The sequence below is a fragment of the Plectrocnemia conspersa genome, unplaced genomic scaffold (genome assembly GCF_051122295.1).
Source record: "Plectrocnemia conspersa isolate PC_06_02 unplaced genomic scaffold, ASM5112229v1 ptg000003l, whole genome shotgun sequence".
In the NCBI taxonomy this organism is placed as follows: domain Eukaryota; kingdom Metazoa; phylum Arthropoda; class Insecta; order Trichoptera; family Polycentropodidae; genus Plectrocnemia; species Plectrocnemia conspersa.
The window spans coordinates 15,905,959-15,928,027 of record NW_028277167.1 but is presented as its reverse complement, the minus strand read 5'-3'; the positions used below and the strand labels follow the sequence as shown (position 1 = coordinate 15,928,027).

The 22,069-nt window shown below is 31.4% G+C and overlaps 1 protein-coding gene across 3 annotated transcripts; it reads left to right on the top strand.

Annotated features, from left to right (window-relative positions):
• Positions 1 to 145: 145 nt before the first annotated feature.
• Positions 146 to 21,940, top strand: Gpo1 (glycerophosphate oxidase 1). Of its 3 annotated transcripts, XM_088183396.1 has the most exons (15): positions 146 to 224; positions 14,766 to 14,874; positions 17,555 to 17,717; positions 17,792 to 18,014; positions 18,082 to 18,245; positions 18,311 to 18,444; positions 18,507 to 18,664; positions 18,915 to 19,108; positions 19,174 to 19,368; positions 19,434 to 19,555; positions 19,620 to 19,910; positions 19,968 to 20,156; positions 20,596 to 20,694; positions 20,837 to 20,935; positions 21,171 to 21,934. In XM_088183396.1, exons 2-15 carry the CDS (start codon positions 14,776 to 14,778, stop codon positions 21,303 to 21,305), a joined length of 2,265 nt encoding a protein of 754 aa, XP_088039522.1. In that variant the 5' UTR covers positions 146 to 224; positions 14,766 to 14,775; the 3' UTR covers positions 21,306 to 21,934. The 3 variants fall into 3 exon arrangements, with proteins under 3 accessions (XP_088039522.1, XP_088039520.1, XP_088039521.1); XM_088183394.1 differs by lacking the exon at positions 20,596 to 20,694 and having other exon boundaries at positions 21,171 to 21,940; XM_088183395.1 differs by lacking the exon at positions 20,837 to 20,935 and having other exon boundaries at positions 21,171 to 21,940.
• Positions 21,941 to 22,069: the final 129 nt, after the last annotated feature.

Below are 22,069 nucleotides of genomic sequence, written 5' to 3'. Positions count from 1 at the left end.
ATAATGAGCCATCGATCGTAACTCTAGAGTTGCAGATGGATACATTCGCATTATTTATGTTTTTGTGTAGAGAGATAATTTGTAATTTTCCTGCGATGCAAGGAAATTTTTACCATGTGGCAACACCGCGACTTGTAAAGCGCTCGGTTCACCTGAAGCGCAGTCGTTGGTCGGTCGCGGGGTGGGGTTCGCTCGTCCTAATTTTGCGCAAATTTAGCTTTCAGGTATGTATTAATACATTGTATCGCCGTATTGCTGTGGCACGTGAGTTACATAAAAACTTAGCAACGATTGCAAAAGGCGCCCTTTCTTCGTTTCCCCATTCGAGATCAAAAAGAACACACCCTTTGAGAGATTTGTTTATTTTTTCTGATCTTCCATTGTCTTTTTTTTCATTCTTCGATTGCGAACATACCAACACGATCGCTTAGCAAATGTGATTTAAATGTCAATCGTATAATATAACAATAGATTTAATTTAATAGTTTTTTGCGTGCAATAAATGCATATAATAAAAAATATTTTATGCTTATTATTATTTATTTATTTATTTAATTTAAATATAATCTATCTAATATTAATAAAAATATAAATGTTTTAAAAGTGCATTAAGTTAGCGAACGACCTTGAAAATTATGCATACTTTTAGTATATGCAAGAATTAAGAAAATGCATCTTACGTTATCTCTGACTAATATGTATGTACACAAGAGTACGTTATGTATTTTTATTAATATATTTATAATAAGAAAATAGTAGTCTTTTTATAATGATGATGGTTCTATCGGAGAATTCGATATATAAAAAATTAGCCTTGAAATTGGAAGCCATTTTTTTGGCCAAAGCGGTTAATTATTATGTGAGCATTATAATCGAAAGAAGGTTTTTTTTATTATGTTTTGGTCATAACATGCTTAATTAATGTGTGCGGTTATTTTAAATAGTGTTTTAAACTACATTATTGTTATTTTGTTTTGAATGCTTACTGATTTAATAGATCGGTGATAAAAGCATTCCATTTTTAATGAAAATGTTATTTAATCGGTTTTATCATTATTTTGCTTCAAACATGGCTAGAGAATTAGAGATTAAAAACGAGCGTATTCGAAAATTAGTTTGTTATTAAGTTTAAAATGAGTGGTTCCAAAAAAATCGTGCTGGGAAGACGGTCGTAGGCGTCCTTCAATTGACAATGACCAATTTAAGGCGTTAGTTGAATCAGAACCACGCACAATAATTTTAAAGCTTGCACAAAAGTTAAGCCTTAGTATGTATTCTGAACTATTCTAAACTACTCAAAACAGCTAGGAAAATAGAAAAAGTTTTACAAATGGGTGCCGCATGAATTAAATTAAAACAAAAATTGTTCTGCATTTTTTTAGGCACCCATTTATTTTTCAATCGCTTTGTAGCGTGCGACGAAAAGTGGATCATTTACAACATAAGTCGGTCTGAATAGTTATAAAAAATACAGCCACATAATATTTTGCAAAACAATTGAATTATTTTCTAGAAATCAACAAAATGCACGAACAAATGCTACATCTGGTTCTATCTAAAAGTTGAACGAATTGGGCTATGAAATATTTCCTCATCACTTGTTTAAGCATTTTGACAACTTCTTACTTATTTTGAGTTCATGCTTCACAATTATAAACTAATACTTTATATGCTTTGGATTACCGCAATGATCAAATCTTGGACCAATGCTGTTTATTCTGATTTATAAATGAAAAACAACTTTTTTGTTTACTCGATTTTCTTATTATGTTTATTACGATTGTAACGATTGCTGATTCTTTATCATTACGAGATGATTTGGATTCATTGAAGAGATGGACTTCTGTAAATTGTTTACTGTTTAATTTGGCCTCTTCGAGATTTTCATGCGAATTTAAAATTATTCTCCAAAGATAAAATCTTCAAATTACCTAAGCGCTTTGTTTAAAGACAGCTTGAATTTTAACTCAGTAATGTAGTCAAACAATTTTTAATTATATATGACACATTGGTCCTCGTTATACTAGAATATGCAGTTTATATCATTAATTATTTCTCACTATTAGATGTTTGTATTTTAATGAATATGAATCTAAATTAGGAAGAAATTTAAAAGATAAAATAATATTATTAGTACAGTGGGAACGCTCGGTCACACTGGAACACACGGTACCGATCGTTCCCACTGTCACGATGTTGACACAATTTTATTGCATTTGAAGTGGATGTTTGACTTCTAAGAAGTGTTAATTGTTTTAGCGCCCTCCTATGGACCAAAATTAAATTTAAATATGCTTTGACCAACGCTAAGTTTTAACAGTCAGCCGTGCTTTGGTCGTTGACAGGGACGTCATTTTACATTTTTCCAGGGGGGGGGGAAGTCGACTAGTTAGTGGTCGTTTTTTTAATGTTTCGATTTCATTAAGATTCATAATATTAAATTAAATGACGCATTTTTCTGACCAAATTCAGGGAGGGGACAAATGTCCCACCCCCTTATTTGCACCCCCTTATTTGCACCCCCTTAAATGATATTACTGTCCAATTTTTTATCGATCCTTTTTATGTTATGCATCTTCTAAACAAGGACGTCATTTCAGCTTTTTCTATTGGGGGGGGGGGGGCAAAGTTGGCCAGTCAGTGGTCGTTTTTTTAATATTTCGATTTTATTAAGATTCTCTGTTTTGTTTTCACGTCATTAGCAATAAATTCGTACCGTCGCGTAGTTTGATTATCTAGCGTTCATATTAAGACTTTTTGTAACAATATTATGACTTAAAATAAGTGAAAATCGAATGAAGCATACCTAAACCAAATTTTGACCAATAGGAGATCGGAAAAAATTATCCCTTCTGAGAAGTCAAAAATCCACGTCAAAAGCAATAAAATCGTGCCGTCGTAGTAAGAACACTCGATAAAGACACGATTTTATTGCTTTTGACGTGAATTTCTGACTTCTGAGAAGTGATAATTGTTTTTTCCCCCCTTATTGACCAAAATTCTGTTTGAATATACTTTGACCTACACTCTTATATTAAAAGTCCGTAGTAATATCGGTAAGGATAGCTATAATATTTTTAAAACAATTAAGTGCAGAGAAACTATCGAGCCATATGCGTCTGTCTGTTCTTCTTCTTCCGCATATTTTCCACTGAGAGATGAGTTGGCTTAGTTTGTATTTTGGACTAATTAGTTTAAGAATTTATGTTGGGTTTGGGTTTGAACACCAAATGGACGTTTTGCAATTGTCATATTGAGTTCCATAGACATTTTATAGCAGCGTATAATTTAATCAGTTAATAATATTATCTATGGTAGAAATATGTATATATTACTATTATTTTTAGAATTAGGTTGTGTTTGGGTTAGAACAGCAAATGGACGTTTCGCAAGTGTTAAATTGAGTTTCATAGAAACTTTAAAGGAGCATATAATTTCACTAGCATCTATCAGTTAAATTATATTTTCGCCAATATAAATATATATCTACTGGTAAAAATGTATTTGGACTTCACTAGGGAAGTCCAAATACATTTTCAATCACTGAAAAATACACAATAACTGTAACATTTATACATCGAATGTAAATCAATTATGATAAGTATGTAAATGTATACTATATTACTACATATGGAAAAGTTGAAATCATATAATTTTTCTACCACCAGCCAGATAAATTATATTTTCACTGGTAAAAATATATATCTACCGGTGAAAATGTATTCCGTTATGATTTTACTGAAATGATATATTGTAAATAATATTTTCTGGACAGATTCGATACTGTTTTTTTTAAAGATTATTTTTGAGGGATAACTTGAGTATATCTGGTTTAGAATCAGAGGTGACATTTTAGTTTATTCCAGAAGGGGGACAAAAGTTGGGCAGTCAGTGGTCGTTTTTTTAATATTTCCATTTCATTAAGATTAGTAGTATTGCATTAAATAACATGGATTTTTCTTGCAAATTTCAAAAAGGGGGGGGGAGGAATGTCCTTACCTGCCTCCCCATCAAAAGACGTCCTTGATTCTGGAGTCGGATTTACATTTTTAGACTTTGTGTATCTTTGTATTCGTATACCTAAACAGAGCTAGGATCGCTTCTTCTGTAAGTTGGTTTTAGAGTCGCAATAGCAGCAAGCCTTATGGACCCTTGTTTTGCGATATTTTGCTTTGATTCTAGCTGTATACCCAAGTATTTTAGTTTCGTTGTTTAATTTTAAGAAGTGGAAGCAATTGTTTTCTGCTAGTTGTATTAGTTTTCTCTTTTATATATTTTATTTTATAAAAAAATATTAAGGTTTTGTAATGACTTCTGTAATTGAATAATTTATGAAATATCTGCAAAAATATATATCTTTTATATTGCATACAATGAATTGAAGAGATTTCTAATCAAATATTGTTTCTAAAATTTCTTCTTTTATTTAATGAATTCATAATACTATATAATAAATCAATGTATGTATGTATATATATATCATAATTTAATCTAGTTATAAGATAATATCTTATTATGCAAGACGCATTGGGCTCTTAGGTCCTGCGTATGTATTATTTTTATAAATAAATATATTTATAACTTGATACGTTTGTGATTAGGGTCACAAAATCACCGTTGCGGTTGGCGTATCATTCATTGCTTCGTTATAATCGGAAGCTATGAATTTATATCGCGGCTGGATTATGTTCCGTAGTCAAGGGTCTGTAATTCAGTCGACAGCAGAGTTTTCCGTCCGTTTATCGATCCGGCGCCGGAACGTTGACCTGTTGATTTTCACAGTTTTTCTCTTTGCGATTCATGGACACAAGCCAATTGTTACAAGGGCAAGCTAGATTTTTTCATCTCGCTTTTTGGTTATATTATTATTGTTTTATGGTGATTAGTTTCTTTGCGTGGGATTTACGAGATTGTTTGGCTAAACCTTCACCGTGGCTTAGTTACGCGCGTTAATGTATTCCATCATATATGGCGCTCTAATGAAGAGTCAGATGCTTAAAACTCTCGGTTCTGAGTAAATCGTTCCACTTTGTTTATAGAGCGTACACGATTTTTAGTGTGAATATTGTTAATAAATTAAAATACTGAGAGTACAATAAATCTCATAATTTTAAGAACGAAAATACAATGACATATTTCTACGTTTACTACGTGTCGTTCAATACTCAGTGCTTAGAGAGTGCATAGATACATATCTAAAAAAAACTTTTGCCTGGGTGAGCAGCCACTTGACCTGAACATCTTACCTCCCAGTGAGAGTTAAAATTACTGAACTTTGACTAGTACATCGGTACAAATCTTGGATACTTTAATCCGTTACACCGACATTATAATCCGATCATTATCGTATTGGAATAAAACGCATACTGCGTAAAATAAAAAACATGTCCGCGTCATATATTGCTTCAAAATTAAACATCAATGTTGCGTGCGAAACTTCGGAGTTTTTTAGTCCACTCGTACACTTTCTTGAGAGACAGACATGCATCACCATACTTGAGATGTATCGATCAATGTATTTCAATGAGTTTTACTTTTTCGCTAATCAAAATTAAGCTATTTATTATTGGCAACAATTTAAATCAAATTTCAGTCAGAATTTTATTAACAGCCTGGTCATAATTATATTATTCAGAGTCAAATAATTTAAATAAAAGTAGCATAAAGTCTGAATAAACATTTTCCAAATATAAGCTTTTCGCTTCAAAGAGACCAAATGTATTTATATTTTTTTGCCTTTTCTACTTCATTATTGGAAAATCAAAGTATCATCCATAATTCTTTGCGTTTTTTATGGTTTTACTAAATTATATATTCTCCATCTTTTTCTATAATTATTCTCCACAATTTTTTTATTTCTGATTCAAAAAATAATGTATTTTTGGAAGCAATAAATTCAATGTCGTTTTTTATATCCTTATTTGTAAAATATTATTTCTACTTAAAAACTGTCTCAGGGATCGAAATAGATGATATTTATTTGGAGCAATGTTTGAAAAATACGGTGGATGAGAAAGAAGTTTCCAAGAAAATCCATTGATTTTTTCTACCGTCTTTTATGGCAGCCCTAATATCCTCACTAACAACCCCCTAGGATTGCCCGCCCTTACGTAGATATTTATTGTCAAAATTCGCGAAACGAAATTTTTAGAACCACATTTGACACTTTCTAAATTTAATGGCTGCCCATTGCATTACATATGTTTTTAATTGCTATTGCCGTATTAGGACCGAGTTGAGACTCATTAAGCAAAATATAGCTTAACTGAGATTATTTTATCTCCACTACCATTGTTGATTTAGGGTTGAAAATATCGAAACAGAAAATATTACGTTACTAAATTGGTATGACTACTGTTAACAAACATCGAAAAATAGTAAATTTACTGTTAATTTATAAAAATTTATACATTTTTGCAAATGTAAGATAAAAAACGCAAAGACTTATGGGATGTAACTAAATAAGCCGACAATAAACAATGTCATATGTAAAAGTAATATACTTGATAACTGAAAATAAATAAAATCGTTTCACGAATATATTGTAATATTCCTAATCAATATTAATGTTTACCAAAATATATGGATGAAATTGCAATTGTTGATAATATTATATTTATCGACAATGAAAGACATTCAGAACATACAAAGAAAATATGTTGTCATGAAATTTGTCATATACAGCAAGTATGTATTCATAAAAAATTCTGGTCATTATTGATTAGGCGCTCCTTAAGCCAACATGCGAAACAAATACGTAGAATAATGAAAATAGGCTAACATTGTATAATACATTATTTTAAATTAAAGTTTATTTGCATCAATTTTATAATTTTATTTTATTAAAATTAGCGTTAATGATTTTTAACAATTTAAATTCGGGATGAACGAATAAAAATTCTTCACCTAATCAATGCAAATCGGAAATTCTGTCACTTGGGAAAAATGTTTTACAATCTTAGAACAAATGTAGGTATATAGCAACTCATTACTGAATTGTTTTAGAAGCAGGGCAAATATTATTAATTTAAAAAACTACCACTGACTGGCCAACTTTTGCCACACCCCTGATAAAGCTGAAATGACGTCCCTAATTATAAACCATAAATATTTGGGTTATTAAAAATATTTTTTTTTAAATATGACATTTCAGTGAAATTATATTGGAATACATTTTTACCGGTAGATATATATTTTTATCAGTGGAAGTATAATTTATCTGGCAGATGCTAGTCAAATTTCTATACGTAATAATATATATGTATATTGATGTACATAATTATCATTATTTATTTATATGCGATATATAAATGTTACAGTAAATTTGTATTTTTCAGTGATATTATATTTTCCCTAGTGAAGTGCAAATACATTTTTACCAGTAGATGTATAATTTAACTGATAGGCGCTAATATGCTGCTCTAAAATGTCTATGAAATTCAATTTGCCAGTTGCGAAACATCCATTTGCTGTTTTAATCCAAACATAACCTAATTCTAAAAATAATTATAGTTTTAGAAAATTCATTTGTTTAAGTCCAAAATAGAAACTAAGCCAACTCAACTCTCAGGGAAAAATAAGCGGAAGAAGAAGTACAGACAGACGTAACACTTTGCATATTGCTGCATAGTTTGTCTGCATTTGGATATTACCCTATGTTTTAAAAATACAATAGCTTTCCTTCCGATATTACTATAGACTTTTGCTATGAGAGGACTGATCAAGTATATTCAAACTAAATTTTTATTCAATTATCACTTCTCAGAAGTCAAAAATTCACGTCAAAAGTAATAAAATCGCGTTGACACCTTCACATTGGGAACGCTCGGTACAGCGACGGCACGATTTTATTGCTTTTGACGTGGATTTTTGACTTCTGAGAAGGGATAATTGTTTTTTGCGCTCTCCTATTGGCCAAATTTCGATTTAGATGTGCTTAATTCGATTTTCACTTATTTTTAGTCGTAATATTGTTATAAAAAGTTTAAATATAAGCGATAGATAATCAAGCGACAGCTCGATTTTATCGCTTTTGATGTAAATACTAAACAGGGAATATTAATAGAAAAAATCATGTCATTTAATAAAATACTATAAATTTTAATAAAATCGAAATATTAAAAAACGACCACTGACTGGCCAACTTTTGCCCCTCCCCCTTCTGAAAAAATCTGAAATGACATCCTGTTTAGAATCTGCATAACATAAAAAGTAACGGCATAAATTATCCGTTTATGATTTTTATGGCGATTGTAAAGACGAAAAGGAAGTGGTTTACCATTTGCTTGGATTTTTTTAAGATATTTATTTTTACCGAAATATTTAATTATTCGTGTATTATCCTTCTCTAGTTGTTGTAATACTAATAGTATTGTAACTTTATTAAACAACTTATCTGCATTATTATTGTTGCATTACACTAATATGTCTTTGATGTTCGTCTGTGATATTTGAAAAAGCTTGGAAATCTCATCTGATCGTTTGGAATTAAAATTATAATAATTATTTATATCCAATATCCCAGAATCAGATATAATTTGAAAAACGTCGAATTCAGCAGATTTTAACTTATAAGTAATGATTTTTACTTTGTTTTTCATTGGCCGTCTTAAACCGCGGAAAAGTTTAGAACTGCCAGTGCTGTAACACAGCAGAAAAATAATACGTACACTATTAGTCTTGGCATTAAAGACTGTTGTATTGTGGTCCAAGACTATCCGGAAAATACCCAACGGATCATTAACCGCTGTCCAAAAACATGCCGTCGCATTTTCTCCATTAAAAATTATTTCTTAATTTTCTACAGACAATTAAATTATAAAACATGTACAGCATTTTACCATTTAGTAACACACGGTGACCTTCGCTGATGTCATCGTTGCATTACGTCATTTTATTCCTCTCATGACGTCACATTAACTTAGGTTTTTATGATGATTATAAAATCGATAGCGTTGCAATCTTTTCTTTCAACATCAAAAGAATTTGCTGATGCGATAATTTCAGTAAAAATATATAACTATATCGTTATCGCCTGTTTAGGAAAAATGCTTATTGAGTGCCAACGACGTGGTAATTTCAGGAAAAAATGCAGAGCTTTAGATTGATCGGTTTAATCGCAAACGGTCGGATTAGTAAGTATGCGATGAAAACGCTACATCGCTATCTCACAATGTACGCCATAATCCCCGATGATAACTAAACAGGGGCTAATGAGTCTTTATTCCTGACGGACCATTGCAAAATTCCTGTCTCTCGGCGACTGTGACCGCTTATGCAATTTGCGCCAATCTCGTGGATAATAGTTGAGGAAGATCTCTAGATCTCCCTTGAGGGATTCTCTCGGGTGTGATGCCAATTCTATTCTCGATTTTGGTACACACAGATGCTGGCAGAATAGCCAGAGGGCCAACACTCTCTCTCTTTCTATCTACAGTATATATATATCTATGTTTGACAAGAGACAACCTGAGGAGGAAGAAGAAGGCGTTTCATGTATTTTTGCTTTATTGTGAAGATATCGATTATGTAACATATGTTACAACATATTTTGATTATATAATTTGGTTCAATATAGAGATAAACGGTTAGTCATTCATTAATTATATACAATATATAAATACATATATTAAACTTTTAAAAGAGTGAATTGTTTTTCACATGTTGTGAAAATGTCGAGTGTATGTTACTAGACCAAGGGCGGTTAGATTTTAGATTGAATAATAGCTCTAGGCAATTTATGCAATTGTCCTTTCCCTTTTTCATTTGAGAATTTAGAATTTTTTGGTTATGAAAATGATTGAAAACTGTAGTTAGTTGTTGCTACGAATATGTTATATTAACAATTAGTTTTGTTCTTAATTTAATAGAAGTCTTAATAATATGGTGACATTTTTGTAAATCGCGAGCTTAACCTTTACTGTGATGTACACCGAGTGCACATGTGTATATCTCTATAAATGTGTCGAATAAAATGTTTACATTTAAGTTTTTGCCTAAAGTTTAGGTTCTATCAAAATTTATAGTGTGGTTCGCCAAAGTTGATTTTTCAACAAAGCATTTTATCGAGTTTCTGTGCTGTGGAGTAACTAGAAACATTTGGCCCGCATTCAAAACTTACTGAATAGTTTGTTATAAAAATGAAATTAATATACTTACAGATTTTAAATATCCTTTTTCCTCGCCTTTACATTTGCAAATTCTGCAATCATGTCTTGAAATGGCATTTTTCTGAGCTTCTTCATGCTCAATTGCTAACATAGCAAGTTCAATAAGTATTGATTGATTGATTGATTGATTAAATATCTTTTATAATCTGTAATTAATTTTAATTTGCCAAATGTACGTTCTACATTAGCGACGATAACTGGCAAAGTAAAAAAAAAAACGGCTGTAAGCACTTCAGAGAATTCGCTATCCATATAATTATATTTTTAAATTAATAAGTGTGAAAACATTTTTACTACATCATCATAAGATCATTTTTTAATAATGTTATTACTTAAATTATTCAAAATTTTAATTGGTCAGTAAATACTTCAAATTTTTTGTTGTTTAACATTAAGCATTGATTTGGAATGTCCGCATTTGACATTTTAACAACTTTGTTAGGTTGCAGAAAACTAAAATATTTTTTTATTTTTTGCATACCAATAAAACGTTCATTTATTTGCACTAAAATCTTATTAGCCCTTGAAGCAGTATCGCCGTACATGTACGGCGGTCGATCTTTCACTGTTTTGAAGTACCCCAAATAAATAGTTACATATTTACATACGAATATAACTGAAGAAATAATAAATAAAAAACATTATATTTATATAATATTTTTTACAGTTTATTCAATGTATATGATACAGCGACAAAATAGCGCAAGATAAAACGGCGCTTCGACAAAACAATGCAATTCATATATTAACAGCCTAACGACCGAGGACTCACCCACGAGTCCTGAGAGAACCTTTTGCAGCGGCCGAGGACTCGCCCATGCGTCCTGCGTCACGCGTCTTCTTTTATTAAAAATACACAATAATACAATACAGTTTACCCCTATATTATAATGCGAGATGGTAGTATACTATTTCTACATAATATAAGATATAAAATAAATTATATTTTACTTTATAATAACAATAAAAAATGAACCTTTTTTTATTTTTAAATTTAAATTTTTGCTGTTCTTTAGATATTATTTTTAATTTATGCAATATAAATATTTTTAATTTTTCAATTCTCATTATTCTAGTTTCAGAAAGTGTGAATAAAAAACAATATTATTTTTTCAATTAAAGTAAATTTTAGCTATCGTAAGTAAAATAAGTACAGTTGAATCGAATAAATACAAATAATTAGATCGAATTCTATGAATATAAAGATCGGATCCCTTTAGTTGTTTGTTATGTGTTAGTAATTGAAAATTCTGATTTTGATATTTTGTAACAGGAATTTGACAAAATTCAAATTTCAATTGCCACATTAAATTCGGTGTAATTCTTCTGATTAATTATAATTTGTTTTTTTTTCCGGTCGATAGAATGCTTCCTATTTTATTATTAGATTTAAAAGCTATTCTAACACCCTCTATGGAAACAACTTTTTTTGAGATCCCTCGAACATATGGTAAATGTTAAAAACCATTAAATTTTTATCTATTTTTTAATATTATTGAGAATATTAATGAAATCGTCTAATTTAAATGCTTCTTTGACATTTTTAAAAGTATGTTCATTATATGAAAGATTATCTGCTTTATGCAATAGGGAGGCTGCTATAGAATTTAAATAGCGATTTGTGTGTGTTTTTTTCTTCAATAAACTGTAGGGTAGAGATTTGTTTCGTTCAATTTCTATAGTAAATTTCAATTTTTTCATGTTAATTATGAGTACAATTTGAATGAGCAATATATAAAATAATTGTTCCATAAAACGAAATGTTTGTGCATTATTGTTGTACAGATTAGGTACCAGCGAGCATTGGTGAGAAAAAAATCCAAAGATTTTTCTTACATAAATGCACAAAAAATTCGTTTCATGGAACAAAGTATTTATTTAAATGCACATATCTCGCACCCGTTAATTATTTAAAATATTTAAAATAATGTTTAACTTATCAAATACATGTGACCATATTACAAATATGTCGTCTACATAGCGGAGCCAAATTTTTGGTTTAAATTCAGAATTTTTAATGCTCTGGTTTCGAAATATTCCATGAAAATGTTTGCAATTATTAGTGACAATTGTGATTTTACTCCTTAATTCTAACTGTTTCTGGTATTAGTATATTTGTAAAAAAATAATTTATGTCATAACTGACCAAAAGATCTTTTTTATTTTATATGTTTTTCAAAACAACTTCAACCTCTAAATGAGGAAATGAAATCATATATCGTAATAAAGCGACGACAATACGTTCAGTGCAGGAATTTAACATTTTTAAGAGCAGATTTAACGAAGAACGGTAGAAAAATGGTGTTACTAATTTGTAAATAATTCAACATATTTTTTTTTCGCTATAATTGCCATATAATAATTAGTTATTAAGCTAAATTTATAAAATAAATATATTATTAAGTACCCACTTTGGCGTTATTCATCACGTTTAGTCAACTTCCTGGTTATCTGTCACACGTTTATTATCATTGTGACCTTTAATATTTTGTTAATTTTATTTTTCATATCTCTTCTCATGTTTTGTAAAACAGTTGAAACCTAACAATAACAAAAATATTTTTTTTATATAAAAATTTAATCGATAATATACTTATATCTAAATATTGTTTGCTTATATTATATGCATTTACATATGTAATAGTATTTTTTATATTTTAATCTGTTAAGTATCGTGTGTTCACATAGTTTTGTAGTAAACATATTACAAATTAGTGTATAATACAACAAAACATTCATATTAAATATAATTTAGGCGTTTTTCTGAATAAAAATACATAATTAAAAAGAAGGATGATGAATTACGATATAATAATAACCACGAATCATAAAATCAATTTCTGTAAATTGATGTAAAAACCAATTATTTTCGAACTTATTTTTGTAGATTTTAAGAAGACATGAAAAATGTAACTGCTTCTGCTAAACCTTAATATTATCTGAAATTATTTTGGCTTTTCTTGAAATTTAGGGTATAACATATGCTGCAGATATGATTTGTAATAGTATTGTAGATTTCAACATCTAAATACAATTCAAATTATTTAAAAAAGTTACTAAATCTTCTTCAGAGTTTATACAATATATACTATGCAAAAGTCTGTATATATTCTGTTGTAAAATGAGTGTTCAACCTATCGAGTTTTTTTTCTTTATGCATTGTTTTATATTCTCCAATATTCTCTTAGTGCCGTATACTATCTTCTGAAGTGTCTTTGAACCAATATCAGTTAATATTAGTATTTACGTATTTAATTTAATCCTCGTTTTTAATCGCCAAAAAAAGTTTTTTCCGAATTTGTCATCATCACTTCTAAAAATAATTTTATAATACAGTGGAACCTCGATTAACAAGTATTTCCAGATACGAGCAAATTTAAAAAAAAATTGACTACATACGAGCAAAAAAAGTATTGTGTAACTTTAAAAAATCTTTGTCATTAATTTAGGTAGTATCCATTTCAAATTTCCCAATATATTCATAGCATTTCAATTCATTTCAATGGAGAACATTGATTTGATATACGAGTAATTTGAATTACGAGTTTCATCATGGAACGTCAAAGCACCACTGTATGTGTTATTTTTAAGTATATGCATCAATAAATCAAAAGTCATAAAACTAGTGGACCCGTTTACGCGCGTACATTAAAACAACGGTATTTGAGCGTTTCATCAAAAACTAATTTTGAGGACAATGGATTAGCGATATGACGCTAAAATTTCCTTTCCGCCGCAATTAACGCTCTTAAAGTGGGTTTTATTGTTGGCTTGGAATAGTTCAAATAACAAACAAACATAAAAATTATTCCAGAGAAAATTCCCAATGTCACCTTATAATCCTTGCACTTATATTCATTTCTTTTTTTACTATTCGAATACGTAATTTATAGTGTACTAGATCATTTTTACAATAATGCCTAAATACTATGCACACTTTTTATTTTTATTCCCCTTCATGGTTACTTAGACAGTGCAGCATGTTTTTAAATTTACGGTGCAAGCATGTGACGAATACGATCGATCTCGCTGACCTTATCGACCATCTCAGTATGGCTGTGCACGTTACTATAATTAGCCGTAGAAGTTAGTACTTGGTACGTAACCAACAACTGCATTTTAAACGATATTTTCAAAAAGGCTATTCTCCCAAAATACTATGACAATACTCAGAGGTGTTACGAAACATTTCCTTGTTGTTGCCAATATTCGTAAATAGTTTGTATATAAACAAAATAATTTAGAATCAAGTTTAATATAGAAATAAATGATACATATAAGAGTACCATTACATACATATATTAATTCAAGATATAAAAATATACATATATTTTTAATAACTAATGTTAAGTATGTTATTCAATTTATGTTGAATACTGACATTTGGATTTATTCCAGATTTTCACGCTTTTAATGTTCACAATGGCAAACATTTATCTCAGGCAGTTTTATTATATGTATGTTGATCTATTTGTAGTTTGCAAACAATAATTGAATTGTATAATATAGCACAAATGGTTGCTACTTCAGTATGTTCAATAATACAAATTGTTATGTAATGTTGTGCAAAAATAATGCAATGTTTGCATGTTTCAGGTGAGCTAGAATGGCTGCCCGATGGGCAAAGGTGGCAGCCGGGGGCGTAGCTGCGACCGCCGGCGCTGCCTTGACAATAGGACTGTTCGCCGGACAAGATTCTGGAGAGGTTTGTTGAAATACATTAATATGCGATCAGTCGTATTTACATATACATACAGTAGATCCCTCAATATCACTGTAAATTGCGGACGTGCTATTCAGATGCCCGCTACTTTTATGTGTAAGCGAGCCAAAGGGAGGATTCGCATGTACGTGTTGCAAAAAAATATGAGTATTTTCTAGTCCCCCAACTACACGCACCCAAATAGCACATCCGCAATTTACGTGTTATTGGAGGGGCTACTGTATATGTATATGCTTAAATTAACCCTATCGATAATCAACACGTCGTGTTTTTTATATTTATTTTTGATAGATAGAATCCTGCTAACATACATTTAAACGAGTATACTTTCAATTGTTTCAATGGCTTTATATACCTACGAACTTTGGTAAAAATAATTAATTAATAAGGGCTGTACTGACATACGTTTCAAAAAATTAGACCTTTACCTGATATTTTCGAGATAAAGATACAGGTCAGAATGAGCCAAAAAAGTCTATTGTTTATGCATGGACTGCTTTTTAGCTATTTCCAGGGGGAGGATCCCCGGATACTTCCACCCGCTTCCTCAGGTAGTGTGTAAGCCGAATTCGCCTCATAAGCGACCCTAGCACTTGAGCACATGCTTCCCATCGACAGGGCCGATGGTCCGCTTCCAATCTCAACCTGGGTCGTTCCGATGGACGACTGCGATTGGTTTCCCGGTCCGGAGCTACTGTTGGTCTCCCGACAAAAGTTGGCTAGTTAGTGATCGTTTTTTTTTTATATTTCGATTTCAATAATTCTGGTCGAATTTAGGAGGGGGGATTCTCTCCCCCCAGCCCGCTCCAAATGTATTCCTTGTTGAAAATTCACGTCAAAAGCAATAAAATAGTGCCATTGCCGTCGCAGTGGAAATGCTATTAAGATTTTTTATAACAATATTACGACTTACAATAAGTGAGAATTAAATAAAGCATATCTAAACTGAATTTTGATCAATAGGAGAGCGCAAAAAACAATTATCCCTTCTCAGAAGTCAAAAATCCACGTCAAAAGCAATAAAATCGTGCCGTCGCCGTCGCAGTGGGAACGCTTATTACCGAGCGTTCCCACTGCGACGGCGCCTTATCTTAGACTTCTGAGGAGTGATAATTGTTTTTGCGCCCTCCTATTGACCAAAATTCGGTTTTAATATACCTTGATCAACACTCTTATATCAGAAATCCGTAGTAATATAGGTGAGGATAGCTATTTTGTATTAAAATGTGTAAGTTATGTTTGGGTTTGAACAAAAAATGTACGTTTCGCAACTGGCTAATTGAGTTTCATAGACATATTAGTGCTTATCAATTAAATTTTATTTTCGCTAGTAGAAATATATATCTACTTGTGAAAATGTATTTGTACTTCACTAGTGAAGTATATTCGAGACTGTATTTTTTCTATATTTTCCTTGAAGAACCCGAGAATTTCTGATTTAGAACCAGGGACGTCTTTTTCCAGGGGGTTAGTCAAAAGTTGTTCAGTTAGTTGTTGTTTTTTCATTCATCATTCATCAGGATTCATAAAAGACGAAATAACGAACAAATACACAACACACAGAGACAGACTAAAACTCCACCTAAACAAAATGGCAACCGAACCACTTGACTGTAGATAGATTTAGACCATCTGACATACACATACACGACGTCTGCGATAAATCTTCCAAGATGCTCGGTTTTGTTATGAGGAATGCCTTTCACTTTGACAATCCGTCAGTTCTTCGCATCCTCTATGACACATTAGTTCGTAGCATTCTTGAATCGGGACCTATAATTTGGAATCTCCGAATAGCCAAATATTCCCTTTTATTTGAAAAAATTCAAAAAAGGTTTTTAAGATACTTTTACAAAAGGACATTTGGTTATTATCCGTTCTTATATCCCAGCATCTTTCTTTTAGGAGCGTTGGGATACGATTCGCTGAGTTCTCGCAGAAAGTTGTATGTCGCTAAACATTTTTTCAAATTACTGAAAGGTGCTGTCGACAATCTAGCTATTCTCGAGGAATTCCAGTTTTGGGTTCTGGAACATTTTCGAGAATCACAATCGCGTTCTCTTTTGATGGCCGTTGGAGCTAGGACGTCCACACTTGCCGACTCCGACTTGCACTTGCCGACCTGTTTAATGTTAGCTATGAGGAGCTGGTCCAGTTCGTATCATTTAATTTTGATATTTTATGATTTTTTTGTTTTGTTTTATTATTTTAAAGTGTTGTTTTAATTATGTATAAATACATTTTTTTTGTATATTAAATAGTACAATTATTGTTTTCGACCATCGTGGCGCATTGGGGTAACCTGTTAGGTCACAATGGTCTTAATTCAATCTAAATAAATACCTGACAGATATGACAAATAATAAATGTAAAATAGTAAATTGGTATAAATAAATAAATTAGTATTATATAAAATAAATTAGATTTTGTTACTATAAATATGGAGATCCAATGGAATATTTTCTTTACATGCCAATATAATCAAAATAAATCACTTATTGTTTATGTATAACAGATTGTAAATAAATAAATTATAAAAATAAAAAAAATTAGGATTCATAGAATTTCATTAAATGACATGCATTTTTCTGGTCAAATTCAAGGGAAACAAATGCCTACCTAAATGACGTTCCTGTGATCATGATGAATTTGAATGTTTCAGACTCTGAAAGTTGCCCATGCCGTAGCAGCCAAAACGATAAAGAGACCCTTACCACCGCGATCTGACCAAATAAAAGCTCTTCAATCCGGAGATGAGTACGACGTGCTCATCATCGGAGGAGGAGCGACTGGATCTGGATGCGCATTAGACTCTGTCACTAGAGGTTCAGTTTAAAAAAAATCATTTATTTAATTAGGAATTATTGAAATCATTACAGATATTACTTTTAAATTACAGGTTTGAAGACAGCTTTGGTCGAAGCCGACGATTTCGCAAGCGGTACAAGCAGTCGTAGTACAAAATTGATTCACGGTGGTGTAAGATATTTGCAAAAAGCCATCATGCAATTTGATGTCGATCAATATAAAATGGTGAAAGAGGCTCTTCACGAGAGAGCCAATATGTTGGCAGTCGCTCCTCATCTCACTCATCCTCTACCGATCATGTTGCCAGTCTATAGGTAAGTGCCTATTATTTTATATTATTAATAATCTTCATAATATAATTTTCTACAAAAAACATTCTAGGTGGTGGCAGGTGCCATATTTTTGGTTCGGAATTAAAATGTACGATTTTGTAGCCGGCGACAGGAACGTCAAGAGTTCTTATTATTTATCAAAGAAAAACGCTCTTGAACTATTCCCTATGATCAAGGGAGAGAAATTGTGTGGTGCTATTGTATATTATGATGGTAAATATTGTTACTAATATACTTTTGGTAATGAACTATGTTTGAACAACGCTGTTTTATTATAGGACAGCAAGATGATGCTCGCATGAATCTTGCCATTGCATTGACTGCAACCCGCCACGGCGCAACTGTTGCAAATCACGTCTCTGTTATAAAATTGTACAAAACTAACAATAAATTAAGCGGCGCTAGATTGAAGGTATTGTATTATAAATAAATTTTTGATTAAAATGTATTTTTTATGCACATTATAAATTACAGGATGAATTGAGTGGTAAAGAATGGGACATAAAAGCGAAATCAATAATCAATGCTACTGGACCGTTCACGGACAGCATTAGAAAGATGGACAATCCTGAAGTTAAAGAGATATGCTGTCCATCATCTGGTGTGCATATTGTGCTTCCTGGATATTACAGGTAATTTATTTTTCTAATAAAGCTTCGCTCGTTAAATAAAATTGTATTAAAAGAACTTTGCTTAGACCTAGAAATTTCCAGTAAAATTTGGTGTTCTAGTTTTTAGTAAGGCTATATCACTAACTTAATAAATGCATATATATCATTAGTATTAATGTTGGATTTAAATATATCAAACAGGATTTTTGATAGGTTTCTTATGAATTACTCTGACTTGTGACTATTAATTGTAACATTTTATTTTTAACAGCCCTGATCAAATGGGTCTGCTTGATCCATCGACATCCGACGGTCGCGTCATCTTCTTCCTGCCGTGGCAGAGACAAACGATAGCCGGCACGACTGACTTGCCATGTCAGATCACTCACAATCCAAAACCGACTGAGGATGAAATCATGTTCATTTTGCAAGAAGTTAAAAATTATCTGAATCCTGACGTTGAAGGTAAACCATTCAATACTTCGTCATCGTTTTAATGAATCACTTAAAAATATATTTTGCGTTATTAGTCCGCAGAGGCGACGTACTGTCGGCGTGGAGTGGAATCAGACCATTAGTATCCGATCCGAATAAAGAAGACACCCAATCTTTGGCTCGTAATCATATTGTGCATGTAAGCACTTCAGGATTAGTGACAATCGCCGGTGGTAAATGGACGACTTACAGAGCGATGGCTTCTGAGACAATAGACGCTGCGATTAAATGTAATATATTAATTAATGTGGTTGTTAAAGCATATGAGTTTAATATAATATTATTTATATTTTAGCTGCTGATTTGAAACCATTATATAACGAGTGTCAAACTGACGGATTTTTGATCGAAGGTGCTCATGGTTGGACTCCGACCATGTACATTAGACTTGTACAAGATTTCGGTCTTGAATGCGAGGTTAGATTATTGTTAATAATATTTTTTCAATTGAGAAATATTTATTTTTATGTAATACTTACAGGTAGCTCAACATTTAGCTAAGTCTTATGGAGACAGGGCATTTGCTGTGGCTAAAATGGCAGCGCTCACCGGCAAACGTTGGCCGATCATCGGTCGTAAGGTACATCCCGAATTTCCATACATTGACGCCGAAGTCAGGTATGGAGTTCGTGAGTATGCTTGCACAGCAATCGACATGATCGCTAGAAGAATACGCTTAGCTTTCTTGAACGTGCAAGCCGCTCAAGAAGCTCTTCCGGGCGTCGTCGATATTATGGCCGAAGAACTCAAGTGGTCCAGCGATGAAAAAAAGGTATATAATGATTCATTATGATCTGACTGTCTAATATTAAAGTTGAACATTATGTAGAGACAACTGAAAGAAGCAGAGGACTTTTTGGCTAATGAGATGGGACAGATGGTCAACCGTGCTAGCAGAGACAAGTTGCCTATTAACTTGACGAAAGAAGAAATTCAGACGTACATTAAGCGGTTCCAGATTATCGATAAGGATAGGAAAGGATATGTATCGATCAACGATATCAGGAGGGGTCTTAAGGTATATTCTTACATTGTTCAATTTAATTATACGGTCATAAAAAAACGAACGATAATTTAAATGCTGATATCGCTAGAGTTATATGCTATAATATATACAATTTCTACTGTTCTCAATACTTGTGAGTCAACATTGTCGTCTTAAAGGTAAATAAAGTAAAAATACGTAAGAGTGTAAAAGGAGCTGGGTAGATTGAAGGCTGTTATTGAATTTATCATGAAAGATAAATTCCATAAAAGGATTTGAAATTAACTTACTTTTAGTGTCATTAGCATAGACTATTCACATGAGATATCGGCATTGGAAGTATCGTTTGCTTCTGGGCCATCCTATATATGTTATTTTAAATGTTAATCATAATTACATACCATAAGAGCACATAAAAAGGGATTATATTCTTCAATACACATATTCGAAGATCTAATCAGCAAAATTTTAGGAAACTGGCGTTAAATTGAGCGAAGATGATATTCATTCAATATTAGCACAAGTTGATACAAATAAGAATGGACAGATGGATCTGTCGGAATACTTACAGGTAACATTTAAACAATTGTACGGACTCGATCATTCAGGGGGCGTATTATGTATTTATAAATAAACCATCTATCCCAACTCTTCAACATTAACCGTTTCGAAAACATTTCCAATTAATGCTTATAAATTAATTATTTATTTAGAGCTATGGTGAGGAGGTACCTGGGGAGGAGTTGCATGAGATTCTTAGGGAAATTGATACAAACATGAACGGCCAAGTCGAGATAGACGAATATTTACAGGTTAAAATACGATTAGTGTGGCATGTATTACTTCCCCAGCCTTTCAAAAAGCTTTTCTTTTATAACACTTCATTTCATACACTTAATACTCTATTATTTACTAAACAATTTAATTTATTTGCGGTAAGTAAATGCATGTATTATTTTATTTATTGCATTGGTTGAGTTTGATCCTTGATTGTTATATTTTAAAATTGGCATTCAAAAAGTAAATATCTTTTTAATTATGAATTAGATGATGTCTGCTATCAAATCTGGACACGTGGCGTATTCTCGATTCGCTAAAATGGCCGAGATGGAAGAAGAACAACACGAGAAGGATAAGTTGAGTAAGAAAATAACAGTTGAGAGAAGCGGTGGTGGTCTTTAAGCTGAGCACAAATCTTTTATATATTTAAAAAGCAATAGTAATTAATTAATTATCTTGAATATGTGGTTGTGAATATATCGAGATCTTGGCAATTTATTAATGTTAAAAGTTAAATTATTTCTGTATTAATATATTATTCGTGTAGTTGACTACACTTTTTGAATATATCCGCCCCTATTTGAATTTTTATCAAATTATTGCATATTTATTATCAAAGTGATATATTATCGAAGTCCATCCAGTTCTTTCGTAATGGAAGATCTGAGCTTATAGCATATGAATAATGTTTAAATTATTATGTAAAGACTAAGATTACCAGACATCCAAATATCTGGATTCCGAATGGAATGCCAATTTGTTCAGACTTGTGATTCGGATGACCATTTTATAATCTGGTAATACTAGTAAAGACTGATGTGAAAATACACACATTAATTAATCTTAATAATTGATTATTGTCAATGAAATCATTATTATCATCATTTATCGAACGTTTTTATTCATGTGCAAATTTGTTTTATTACACGCAAGTATTAATTGTTCAATGAATTTTATGTATAAATGTTATTGAAAAAAAAATCTAATTATTATAGTGTGTTACGTTTATGCAGAAAATAAATCATCATACGTTTAAATGTATTTTATTAATAAAAAATATATATATTGTGGCAATAATTGCATTACATTAAAAAAATAACATTACATATTATATTAAAGATATATAATCATTTCTCGCTATTCTTTTCAACAAATTAAGATGTTGG

Bases quoted from the DNA above. Each gene is read 5' to 3' on its own strand.
- Gpo1 (XM_088183396.1), top strand. From the start codon at position 14,776: ATGGCTGCCCGATGGGCAAAGGTGGCAGCCGGGGGCGTAGCTGCGACC. The intron at 19,911-19,967 runs GTATATAATGAT...AACATTATGTAG, and splicing joins GGTCCAGCGATGAAAAAAAG to AGACAACTGAAAGAAGCAGA. The intron at 20,936-21,170 runs GTTAAAATACGA...ATTATGAATTAG, and splicing joins AGATAGACGAATATTTACAG to ATGATGTCTGCTATCAAATC.